Source organism: Adiantum capillus-veneris, chromosome 11 (genome assembly GCF_014529385.1).
Source record: "Adiantum capillus-veneris isolate H3 chromosome 11, ASM1452938v2, whole genome shotgun sequence".
Lineage (NCBI taxonomy): Eukaryota > Viridiplantae > Streptophyta > Polypodiopsida > Polypodiales > Pteridaceae > Adiantum > Adiantum capillus-veneris.
This window is the reverse complement of record NC_140941.1, coordinates 21165990-21178504: the sequence shown is the minus strand read 5'-3', so window position 1 is coordinate 21178504 and position 12515 is coordinate 21165990. Positions and strand designations below refer to the sequence as shown.

The 12515-nt window shown below is 46.3% G+C and overlaps 1 protein-coding gene across 4 annotated transcripts in view; it reads left to right on the top strand.

Annotated features, from left to right (window-relative positions):
- Positions 1–307: 307 nt before the first annotated feature.
- The window catches only part of LOC147446974 (uncharacterized), a 50113-nt gene continuing 37905 nt past the window's right edge, over positions 308–12515 (top strand). The window contains exon 1 of one of the 4 annotated variants that reach the window (XR_015189578.1): positions 308–1004. Coding sequence is in view for 2 of the 4 variants with exons in the window: in XM_086522890.1 (XP_086379016.1) it covers positions 534–1004 (471 nt within the window). In the remaining 2 variants the exon portion in view is untranslated. Of the gene's footprint in view, positions 1005–1074; positions 1356–12515 lie in introns of those variants that run through there. The other 3 variants (XM_086522890.1, XM_086522891.1, XM_086522892.1) reach the window with 3 other exon arrangements.

Below are 12515 nucleotides of genomic sequence, written 5' to 3'. Positions count from 1 at the left end.
AGCGCCCCCCCCCCCCCCCCCCCCCCCCCCCCCCCCCAACACACACACACACACACACACAAAACCAAAAAAAAAAAACAATAAGCCTTGAAAGAATCCAAAAAACAAAAAACCCCAACATTTGCCTTGGCCAATTGTTTGCTTTTAATTGTGATTGTCGGCAACAACTTGATGTGCATCACCTTTTGATGTTTTTTCTTGGTTCAATTTCAAGAGATCGTGGCACAGGCGTCTACCCCATTCATTGCCTTCCACATAACACATGGCCAGTGGTCACGTGTCATAGGTAGGCCTTAACGGAAGAGCGTGGGAACGACTTAGGGAATATCAAGCTAGGCTACATGTTTGCAATGTGAAATTATTGTCACTGTCATTGACGAAGCCGGAGGTTGACACGTAGCGTGCACAAGAAGTCCCATCTAGCATGGAGCAAGTTTTCCTTCGCAGCCCCCGCCTGCACACTCTCGCTTCATCCCTCTGAAATATGTAGATAGACGAAGGCAGACAAAACCTGGTTTTATGTTAGGCAACAAATGGACGCGCAGCATTCCGTTGTTAGCGCTCCTGACGCCTTTCCATGGCTGGTGGCCATCTCCTCTTCTTCGGCAGCCGCAGCATTCCCATCAGTGTCACCCTGTTCCTCAGCATTCTCGCCATCTTCATTTCGACGGCATCCAAGAAGGAAGTATGTACCACTGGCCTTCTCAGACTCACAAGAGTTAGCCTCATCATCATCTCCTCCTACAGCATCACCAACATCAACATCAGCTTTAAACACGCAACCCACCAGAGGGATGCACAGCACTAGATTTTTTGCAGATCGCACTTTTTTTGGACTCCTCTCAGCTGAGCGGATTCAGTCACCTGGATCGCATGTAACAGTGAAGGCTTCGGTCGGACGACTCTCGGGTGCTGTGCATGGTGGAAACTCTCGGAAGGGCCGCATCCACAAGCGTTGTGATACACAAAAGCAACAGAACAGCCGTGAGCTTGAAAACCTTCATGTATGCCTCCTCAATGAACTCCTTGTGCCTCATTTGGACTTGATTGCAGATATGTGCTGCAGCCTTGATTATTTTTTGTTGTTGTGGGGTTGTGTGTTTGTGTGTGTGTGTGTGTGTGTGTGTGTGTGTGTGCGTGCACTGTGGGGCATGCATGCTGAGCACATCTCTCAGGGTGGGTTGTTTGTTAGAGCTTAATGCAAGCTGCCAACCAGAGGTGTGCAAGAAAGCAGGGTGTATGTGTGTGTGTGCACTGTGGGCCATTTGAGGTGTGCAAGTGGGGTAATTGAGTATAAAGCGCCCAACCAAGGCAGAAGTAGCTGCTGCATGTGTTGAAGGGAGGCAGTTAATAAGGTGAGGCCTATGTTTGGCTTTTGTTAGCTTTAAGTCATGACTGTCTTCTTGAGATATGAGATTCTGGTGTATTAATTGCTGTGATAGTTGTCTGAAACACTATTTTATTTTATTTTCGAGTTTCAAAAATTGAGTGCCACCTCTCCTTGAGATCTTTGAAAAGGCTAGTCGGGCAAGGAGTGTTACAAGATTGTTTCCAGCCTATGAGTGCTCTCTATAATTACTTCAGGCAACGAGCTTGGAAAGCAAGGCACGGCTCTACATCTCTGGGTCAATAATACCCAATTCTCCATCTTCCCTCGGCATAATGATGATACGTCGTGCTACTGCAGACTGACGGGTGTCGTTAGAGCCATCACAACCTCCCGAGAGAGATTTTTGCAACAGGTGGCACAGCCAGGATAAAACCCCTGGATGCAATGTTCAGCAAGAAGTGGTGTACCAAGCTGTTGCAAGCAGTACCTGACTCACAACCATAGCTCTGCTTGCAACTGATGAATGCGTAGAAGATGACAAAGCTTTCTCCGCATGGACTACAAATCTAACCCACCCCCATCAAGGATCCTTGAGATGTCATGCCTATGCGGAGAGACTTTACCATACACTTGGACAGTCACCGATTGTAGAGCCTCTAGAGCCATACCTAACTGCATCATCTTTCTTTACTGCAGCGATCGTGGCAACAACTATTTGCCGCTTACAGCATAGGCGATCTCCTGATCATACAAGTATAGAAAGTGAGCATCTCATCTCATATATACTATGATTGGCCACGCTCTGGCTGAGCTATGTGGAGCAATGCTTAGGGTAATCCTGAGGCAAGGTTCAAAGTGATGAATTGGCACATGCTACATTGGAAACTAAAAAGAGGGCCCTGAAGTCTATAGCTGTTAGGGTTATGGCATCTCTCCGGATTCGTCCAATCGGTCCCGGTTCCTCCGGCTGTGCCTGGCCGTATTGAAGCAGTTTTCTCATGTTGGGATTTATTTAGCCATGTTTAGCTTGGGGTTTTGGCTCGGTTTCATGGCCAATAGGCTCTTGCAAGTTGGGAGTATTTTTCCCAGCCTTGCCAAGTTTATGTGCTTGGCTCTACTGGCCCTTTGGTGGTGCTCTTTCCGACCTATTTTCCTATTCTTGAGGTTGTGGGGAAGCATGATCTCCAAGTCTACATATTCAAAATATTCTTGCTTAATGGCTTTTTCAAAGTCATCCCAATTGTCCTCATGTTCCCTTGCAAGGTCTTGGATGCTCTCAATAAGCTGTGGAATAACTATTTGCTGGAAGGACACAATCATCAATCCTTGTGGAACCCCTTGAAGCCTCATCTCCCTCACATAGCACTCAAGATATGCTTTTGTATCATAACCCTCAAAGGTATTACATTCCTCATACATTGCTTGTAATGCGATATCCATTGCTTATTCCATTTGCTTGGCTTTAGTTACCTGCATACTGTATGGTGACCCTGCACTTGATAAGCCTTGCTAGAATTGTATTATTCACCTTTGATTTCCCAAACTCACAAACCCTCACCCTAGCCTACTTTGCGTCGAGTTCACCAAATTTGTGTGAAGAAGTGCGTAGTGTAGCTAGGAAAGCGTCGAGCCTCTGATTGTGAGGATTCGAAGCAACCTTTGAAGCTAAAGACGCACTCAAAAAGATCAAAACTCCAGCAGAAGAGGCAACAGGAGCCAAGCTCAGCAGGCAACTTCTCAGCAAGACCAAGCCTTGGTGGACCTTCCCTCCAAGACAGAAGAACCCTTGCCCGTAGCGTTTTTCTCATTAGCAGATCCTCACCAGAAGCAAAATCACCTAGGGTTTTTGAAGAGCACATCAGATAGCGTTTTTGCAGAGCATAAGCGTGGCGTTTTTGCATCATGACACCATCGCCACAGAACCTTACAGCTAGCGTTTTTGGGACCCCATTAGCCTAGCGTTTTCAGCCATTATGACCTCAGCATGCAGAGATTTCAGCAGCAGATAGAGACCAATAATTCAGCCTAAAGTGTGGCAGATTCCTCGCGGTAAGAACCTCAGTTTTCAGCCTAAAGAAACCTTAGTTTTCAGCCCTAAACCTGCAGATTTTCAGCATCAAAGACCCATAGAAAACAGCCCCCAAATCAGCGTTTTTGGACTAGTCACAGATTTCAGCCCATAGCGTTTTTGGACAGCAATAGAAAGATTGTAGATTTCAGCCCTTAGATCGACTTCGTCATCACCGTCGTCATCGTCAACATAGCCTAGACTTGCATCAGTCTCATGCATACCTTTGAAGGGGATCGGGGAGCACCACAGATGGAGAGAGTAAGAGAGAGAGAAGGAGACACACACACAATGTGGGTGGGGAGATTGTGAAGTGGCAGCTCCCCCTATACAATATACTCACTATAAGTATAGGGTAACAGTGGGCGGCTGTCCATGACCTGGGCGATCGATCAAGGCACATAGGCCTTAACCCCAACAACCTCCCACTTAAAGGCCAATGTGCCTTTAAGCAAGATCTACTAGTGTACAACTAATAGAAGGTGAGATATTCTCTCAACCTATGCTCACTGACTCTCGATGAGCTAGTGCTTCCGGCTCTACTGATAGACAAACATCCCGCTGCGGAAGCCACACAGAGCTAGCTCCAAGCTCTGCAAAGAGTCTACAAGAGCTCATGCACTCCTGCAAGTATCGGTCCAATACCTGCAAACCTCCCCTATGCTCTATGCCGAGATCAGTCATCGAACAACTAATCAACCTTGCTGCAAATGCTCCCACTGCAGCTGCTATGTCGGGCCTCGAGATCAGCATCTCGTACATGAGGACACCGAACGTTGATGCAACCCTGGCAACCTCTGCCACCTCCAACTCAGAACTCAACTCATGGCAATCCTGTCCCCTATCATAGAGACCATGACACTCTGAATCCGAGCTCTGGAGTGACTCCTCATGCCCACCACATATCACATGTGTACCAAGAGTATCCATCTGTCCTGAATCTGCATCAAGCTCTGGCATAAGCATATCAAGAAATGACTCCACAATAGCCGACATCTTAGCATCCATGTGAGTCATCTCTGTCATCACCTCTGATGACTTATCCTGCTGTGACTCACTAGAGCTGTCCCTCTCTACCTGTGCATCCGTAGACGCAACATGCACAACAAGGTCACTGCTTTGCACTCCATGCAAAGCATCCTGCAACCCACAAGCAAAAGAGACTCGCCTGCTCTCTTGCTGTCTACCTGGCTGCATGATCACAGAGACAACACCGTCTCTCGCGTGATCCACATGCAATGGGTAACCTGTACCACTCCTGGCACCTCTCGCAATCACTAGCGAACCCAAATGCATCACAAAATCTCGCTCTCGTAGCGAAATTTGACATCCACAATCTCTAAGCTGACTAATCGAGATCAAACCCACTGTCAAATCTGGTACATAGCGCACATGTCGTAACAAGTAAGATGCACCACTCGGTAATGACAGTCTCATATCTCCTGCACCTGCTATCGCATGCACCGATCCATCGGTCAAACGTACACTACCAAGCATCCCGCTAGAATAGCTACAAAACCATTCACGATGCGGCGTGACATGAAACATAGCATTTGCGTCTAGCAACCACTGCGAAGGGAGTGCACTATCCACATGTATAGCATCTCGTGCATAGCTCGAGGTAAAAGTGACATCCCGGTCACTAGTATACTCCAACACTACATCTGCCACAACTGTCAAAGCAACTGAGTCCATGGCATCACTACATACATCTCTGAGACTGCCATGTCTCCTACGATGTCGCATACGACGAAAACAGCGCCGTCTAACGTATTGAGAATGACCACAATACCAACATGTCACCTGTCGGCGTGCTCGTGAATGTACATGTCTCACATGAGTCCGTGATGACTCAGATCTATCATACATATCATGTAATCTGCGCCAAAGTGCTATCGAAGTAGTCTCATACATAACAAGAGCATATAGAGATTCCGCAAGGTGCAAAGAGAGTGTAGATAGTGCCATCTCCTCTAACTCCTGCCACTAATTGTCAGACATGTTTGAAGGTCTACCTGCATCACCACTCAATGGTCGATACAACCCTCGCTGTGTCAATGCATCAAGCATACACTCTCTCCATGCTGCAAAGTGTGACCCATCAAACATGCACATTTCAAAGAGATCATAATCTGAGCGATCACCTGTCTCTGCCATGAGCACAATGTAGCAAACTAGAAAGCAAAACCACCTCACCAACAACACCTGGAAACTGTCTACAAATATGGCCAGAAACACAATGTAAAACCTGTGAGACACACTCCAAAATAGAGCTTCCGCAATGTCAATACAAGCCTTGCCTGCTCTAGTATCACACTGCAATATGTGAGCTAATCACCAAGCCCACATTGTGCGGTATCGATGCATACACACGCACAAATCTCCCATCTGCAGAGAACACCGCACGCAAATGCTGAGTGCAACCCGCAATCTCTACCTAGATCTCATAAATGATACGCATAAAACTCCCGGGAAAATTTCGCCAAAGTTTCGACGCACAATGGCTATCAACACAAAATAACCATTGTCCTGCAAGCTCAATACAATGAGCAATCAATGCGCATCAAACTACACTCAACATACATGCATAAGCTCTGCAAAACTATGGCAAACAATGCTCGAGATCACAAGACTCTCCCACCCGAGAGCAAACCACTATCTCAAGCAAAGAAAGATATACAACTTCTCACTCTTGCGAGAGTGGATACAAAAACACAAAACTGTGTCCAAACTGACAAAACCTGTCAAAGTGAGAGTAAACACTCGATCACAAACTATGGCAAGAATCTCGGAAAAATCAGACAGAATTTCCCCTGAAAACTGAGCAAAAAACTCAAGTACAATCTCTACCATAAACCATAACACTACTCAATGCCAATGAGTAGAAATGCCAAAATGGCTCCACATTTTCACATACAATGGCAATCCGCACTCAACGTACATCAACGGAGTGACCGCGCATAAGCAAGCGCCAAAAGATTTGCAATCCGGAAACTTGATCAATGCGAAAACAATGCTCTCAAGAGAGCTCACCGGCACTTGAAAGTGCTCGCCAAAATGTATGTATAATGGGTATCAACCATGTGCCATAACCATATGCAAACCATCCGCAAAGACCATGAATCCAAGCACAAAATCACTGCCAAAGTATCCTGTGAAAACCAGTGAAAGAGGCTCCACCTGTGTGCTCCAAAAAAAAAACTGCGTCTCTCAAGAGACCGCTTTGGTGGTGTGTAAACGCCTTCGTTCTTCGTTGCCCAAGTCTACCAAAAAAACCCTCAAACCACAAGCTTAACACAAGCTGCAATTGCATCTTCAGCTCAGAATTTATGCACTTAACTTCAAGCATCTCCCGTGCTTCCAAAAGTGCATCAAACTCGCACACAATGCGACAACAGAAAATCTGGAATTTCTGTATACAGTCAGTCTGAGCTGAATATCAGCAAAACGGTGAGGAATTTGCAAAAAGTTTCTTCTGAAAAGTTGTAGACCACGTCGAAACGGATGGGCGAATAGGACATAATTCTCAAATCTGCATTCTACAAGGAGAAAAACGAATCTGAAAACAGTTCTGCTGCGCACACATTTCAGGGCAGCATCTTCACTTAGACACAATCTTCCACACTCCTTTCTGAGCTTCCACAAGAGCATACATCACTCTCAACTGAGCTCACAAGCTCCCATTGCATTCTCACAGCAAGTCTTCTCCACAGAATTTTGAACTCAATCTTCTACTGCTTGTTGGCTCTCCGCTGTCGTCATGACTGTGCACACACGCGCTCCCTCCGCACCTACGCTCTGATACCAATTGAAGGGGATCGGGGAGCACCACAGACGGAGAGTGAGAGAGAGAGAAGGAGACACACACACAATGTGGGTGGGGAGACTGTGAAGTGGCAGCTCCCCCTATACAGTATACTCACTATAAGTATAGGGTAACAGTGGGCGGGCGCCCCTGACCTGGGCGACCGGTCAAGGCACATAGGCCTTAACCCCAACAACCTTTGTACTAGATTGTGCAATCTGATGGAATTTTCCAGTGCATTTAGCCTATTTTACCTATTTTTGGCTTTTTTCACTTATTAATTTAAGTGACTTTCCAACAAAAGTAGGTAGGGCGATTTGGGTAAGAAAATATATAAGCAAACCAAAGTTAGCACTAAATGGCAGAAGAGGCAACAGGAGCCAAGCTCAGCAGGCAACTTCTCAACAAGACCAAGCCTTGGTGGACCTTCTCTCCAAGCCAGAAGAACTGTTGCCCCTAGCGTTTTTCTCATCAGCAGATCCTCGCCAGAAGCAAGATCACCTAGCGTTTTTGAAGACATATCAGATAGCGTTTTTGCAGAGCATAAGCCTGGCGTTTTTGCATCATGACACCATCGCCACAGAACCTTACAACTAGCGTTTTTGGGAACCCATTGGCCTAGCGTTTTCAGCCATTATGACCTCAGTTTGCAGAGATTTCAGCAGTAGATAAAGACCAATAAGATTCAGCCTAAAGTGTAGCAGATTCATCGCGGTGAGAACCTCAGTTTTCAGCCTAAAGAAACCTCAGTTTTCAGCCCTAAACCTGCAGATTTTCAACGTCAAAGACCCACAGAAAACAGCCCCCAAATCATCATTTTTGGACTAGTCACAGATTTCAGCCCATAGCGTTTTTGGACAGCAGAAAGATTGTAGGTTTTAGCCCTTAGGTCGACTTCGTCATCACCGTCGTCATCGTCAACATAGCCTAGACTTGCATTTGTCACCAGCGAGTGGCAATTCCATTTTTGTTTATTTTCTCTTTCTTTGGGGAATTTCGTTTGTTTTACCTTTTGGAAACACCCCTCTGGAAATCTAACTGCCTTGCATTGCATAGCCAGTGTGGAACTGTTCAGAGAGAGTCTAGGCCTGAGGGCTAAAGAGCACTAAGGTTGGACAAGGACTATGGTTAGCCAAAGTGGGGTCATTGGCCAGCCAAAGCGGAATCCTTTGCTACATAGGCTACATTTCAGTTCTGGGTATGGCTGCAGTGTACAAAGAGGATCAGATGACCTAGAAGAATGTAATCGCAGAAACTCTTAAATTTTAGGGACTGCTATTTTTGGACGGCAAAATGTCTTCGCGTCATTACGTGCAGTTTGACATGGGGATCATTTTGTTACTTTGTGGCCAAGTCAATAGAGGTTGCAGGTGAGATATTTTTAGACCCGAGGGTCTAAAGTGGGAAAATGCACAAATGAGTGACACTTGGCTCTCTGAGGCCAGTTTACTACTTAAAGAGAAGGCAAAAACGTGATTTTTAGTTGTGAGCTCGTTTTTGAGTGTTGTCACAGGTGGGAGAGCTTCAATGGAGTGCTGGCTTACCCTCTATGTACAGTGAGGTGCAGGATGTCATGACCTGCACACCTCTCACTGCTCTCTCTCTCCCCTATTCTTTATGGTTATGCCCCTCTAGTGGGCTCATCAGATTGACCAATGTACAGTTGTGTGGGTTCATGCGCGATTGCCGAGGCAAGAGCCTCTTGCACAGGTACTGGATTAGCTAGCGGCTAATCCCCCGCAGGTACAGGTGATTCGGAGAGGTTTCACGTGCGAAATTTCGTCCGATTCAAAGGGCAAGTAGCCCTACAGGTGCGGGAGCTCGAGGACTCGCTACGGATGCGACCGGCACGCGAAACAGTGAATTACAGTCTGCTGTGTATTTTTGCAGGTTTAGGGTTTTGGCCCTAAACGGACCCTAATACCCCCAGGAGGTTCGGGGACACAAGGGGACCGTTGTACAGGTGATCTGGCGCATTTTCAGGGCAGAAAACAGAGAATTCAGCGTGCTGCAGATTCTCGCCAGGTTTTGCAAAGTGTCCGTATGCATCGGGAAAGTCATCTAATGCGTGGGAATACTGACTGTGAAGGGTCCTAGTACAATTATGCTGCTGAAATCGGGCCAGAACAGAAGAAATTCAGCCAAGATTGTGCGGGGCAACTTGTAGGGAACCACAGCTTTTATTCCCTCTGTTAAAGAATAAAGAAATACCGAAAGGGGCGCCTAATTTAGGGGCCAGTCTGGTGTCTGACTCACATACAGATGCATTCTAGCATCTGTATCCCATTCCCCTCTCGTGTCATTATAGCACAGGTAGAATAGACGACTAATAATGGGTGAAAGCTAAATCAAGGTTTGAAGTAAAGTCTACCGCCCTTTTTGAAGGTAACAGGTCGGTTACATGCATCAGTCTTATGCATACCGTTTGTACCAGATTGTGTAATCATAAGTAGACCACTCTCGCCGACGAGAGTGGGGCCTTCGGAGGAGGGTTTTACAGCGTCTCTAGTGTTGTATTTCTCTTCTCTCTCTATCTCTCAATCTCATACACTTGCACGCACAGTGTCCATTCACTTTGTTTGTGATCATAGCATTCTCTCATTAAGAACTGAAGGCTCTACCTTCCTAAGAACAAAAGGAACCTTGAGCACAGTTCAGAGCACTCATCTTGAGCAAAGCGCAAACATTCATTCCGCTGCATCTTACATTCAACTCCTCCATAGGAGTTAGCGCAATCCTTGGTGTAGATGGGGAAGGGGGAGGGTCGGAAAAACCTCTTGGTGGGGAAAATTCTTCCTCGCGTCTCTCATGCTCATCACCTCCAAGCGAAGTATCCATTTCGCTTCGAGTGATGACCATCCATTGAAGTCATGGGTTCTTGTGGTCTTGGGTTCTTAAGTTCACAAGGAACTTAGGTTCTTAGGGGTCTTGGGTTCTTGAGGGTCTTGAGGTTCTTGGGGGTCGTGAGGTTCTTGAGTTCTTTCGCTTGCAATCTGTGCTAGAGAACGATCTTCTCTTCACCCGAGTTCTGCTCTTTTCCGCGGGCACACCCCTTGGCGGCCTTGTGCTCACACCAAGGTTGCTTTTTCCCCCCACGCCGATTGGCCGGCCGCTAAGTGCACGGTCCGCTCTCAATGAGTGAAAAGAGGCACAAGGGGAGGCTGGACAAGCCCTTCTTTCTTGGGTTTCTTGTCACTCTTCAAAAACACGATTAGGCAAGAGGTCTTGGGTTATGTGCGACCGCAACAAGCAAAAAACAATTCTTGTGATTCTTTCCTTGAGTGATGTAGAACACTGCCAAAGCTCTGATACCAATGTAAGGTGCAGCGGAATGAATGTTGAACTTTGCTCTAGATGAGTGCTCCGAACTGTGCTCAAGGATTCCTTTCACTTAAGGAAGGTAGAGCCTTCCGTTCCTTTAGTGAGAGAGTGCAATGGACACAAACAAAGTGGTGAACACTATGAATGAAGGTGCATGAGTCTGAGAGATAGAGAGAGAAGAATACGACACCAGAATGTTGTCAAACCCTCCTCCGAAGGCCCCACTCTCTATGGCGAGAGCGGTCTACTTATGATTGCACAAATCTCTACAATGCTTGGACTTGCCGACGATGTCGACGACGATGAGGAGGACAACGAGACGGACTGAAATCTGAAAATGCTAAGGGCTGAAATTTGCAAATCTTTATCTGTTGAATTCTGACTCTATGTCGATGACGATGTCGATGGTGACGACGACGCGTTGAAAATGCAGATGCTGAAATCTGCGTTTTCTGGGCTGAATCTGTAAACCTTGCGGAATTTGATCGTGCGGCGAGGAACTGTTGCGGGAAGGTGAGATCTGCGAGGTTCGGGGGTTCAATTGTGGGTACTGCCTGTTGAAAATTGAAAACGCTGGTCTAGGGGGCTGATTCCGTCGCGAAGATCTGCAAAAACACTGAGGTGTCTTGCAGATGCAAAAATGCTAGGGCTGAAAATCTTCCTGCGGTGGGAATTTGCTAATGCTGGGGCTGATCTACCGTGGTTCTGTCGCCAAGCTGATGCAGATGCAAAAACGCTGGTTGATCTGGGTACTTGTCCAAAAAACGCTAGCTCTTATGCTGTGGTGCAAAAACACTAGAGATCTTTGGGGTCCTGCTGAGAAGTTGCCTGTGAGCAATGCTCCTACTGCCTCTTCTGTCAAAAAGTGCTAGTGCTAGGTTTTCTTACATACAAACTTAGTAAATTTGCCCTACCTAGTTTCCAACAAAAGTTACTTAATAAATAAGTGAAAAATGTCAAAAATAGGGAAAATAGGTTTAATGCACTGGAAAATGAGCCTGATGGAATCTGATGGGAATGTTGATGATCATGCTGTGTGCAACCAGAGGATATGCATCTAATCTAAGTGTCTGGACATGCACGGTCTGCGAACAGACTCACAAAAGGTGCCAGATCACTTCCTATTCTAGATTGACTTGACTGAACTGAACCGAACCGAACCCTGGTCATGCTGTAGCTTGTCCACGGACACATTGGGTTGGATGTGTCACGTGACAACGGGACTGCACAAGAGGGGAGTTACTCTGCTCCTTTGTCACAGACTTTACCTGGATGGAATAAAGTCACTGACTTCCTTTGAATTTCAGGGATACTGATGAGGCTGGGAGTATTCTGTTGTATGACTTTATGAAAGAAATACTTTGAACTTGGAATTTCCGAAATAAATCTGCTACATGTGCTCTCTCATGTGAGTAGTGTTTGAGTGCATGTTTGAAAGATGAAATGACGGGAGCATTTTAGTCTTGTTCTCCGGACAGATGAGATGGATATGATAGTAACAAGATTTAGTCAATCACGAGGCCCATGCGTGTGTGTGGAATCAGGAGGAGAAAGAGGTGTCTCCTCCATAAGTTGATGCATGCTAGCGGCGCTATTCTCGTGCAGAGAAGCATCGTGTGATGCCATCATCCATGGCTCATAGGTGAGAAGCTAAATACGGGAATATGTAGAAGAGGATGGCCTTGGGAAGACGCTCAAGGCACTTCAGTAAATAAGCAATTTAATAGAATGAGAGAAATAGAGAGTGCGAGAGAACTGTGTACAAAAGAGAGCTTACATTGACAATCAAGTCACGCTCTGGTTCGCCGACGCACTTAAAATAGAAGAGTGGGGAGATTTAGCAGCCTTAGAGAAGTAAGCAGCTCAGGAGTGGAATTTTCTCAAGAGATTGTGGGTGATTTTATTCACCGGAGAGGTGAATTTCAGGTTCCTCATGTGGGCGGCCTTTTAAACGAATAAGTTAAAAGAGGCCGTTTCAAACCTAATTAAAA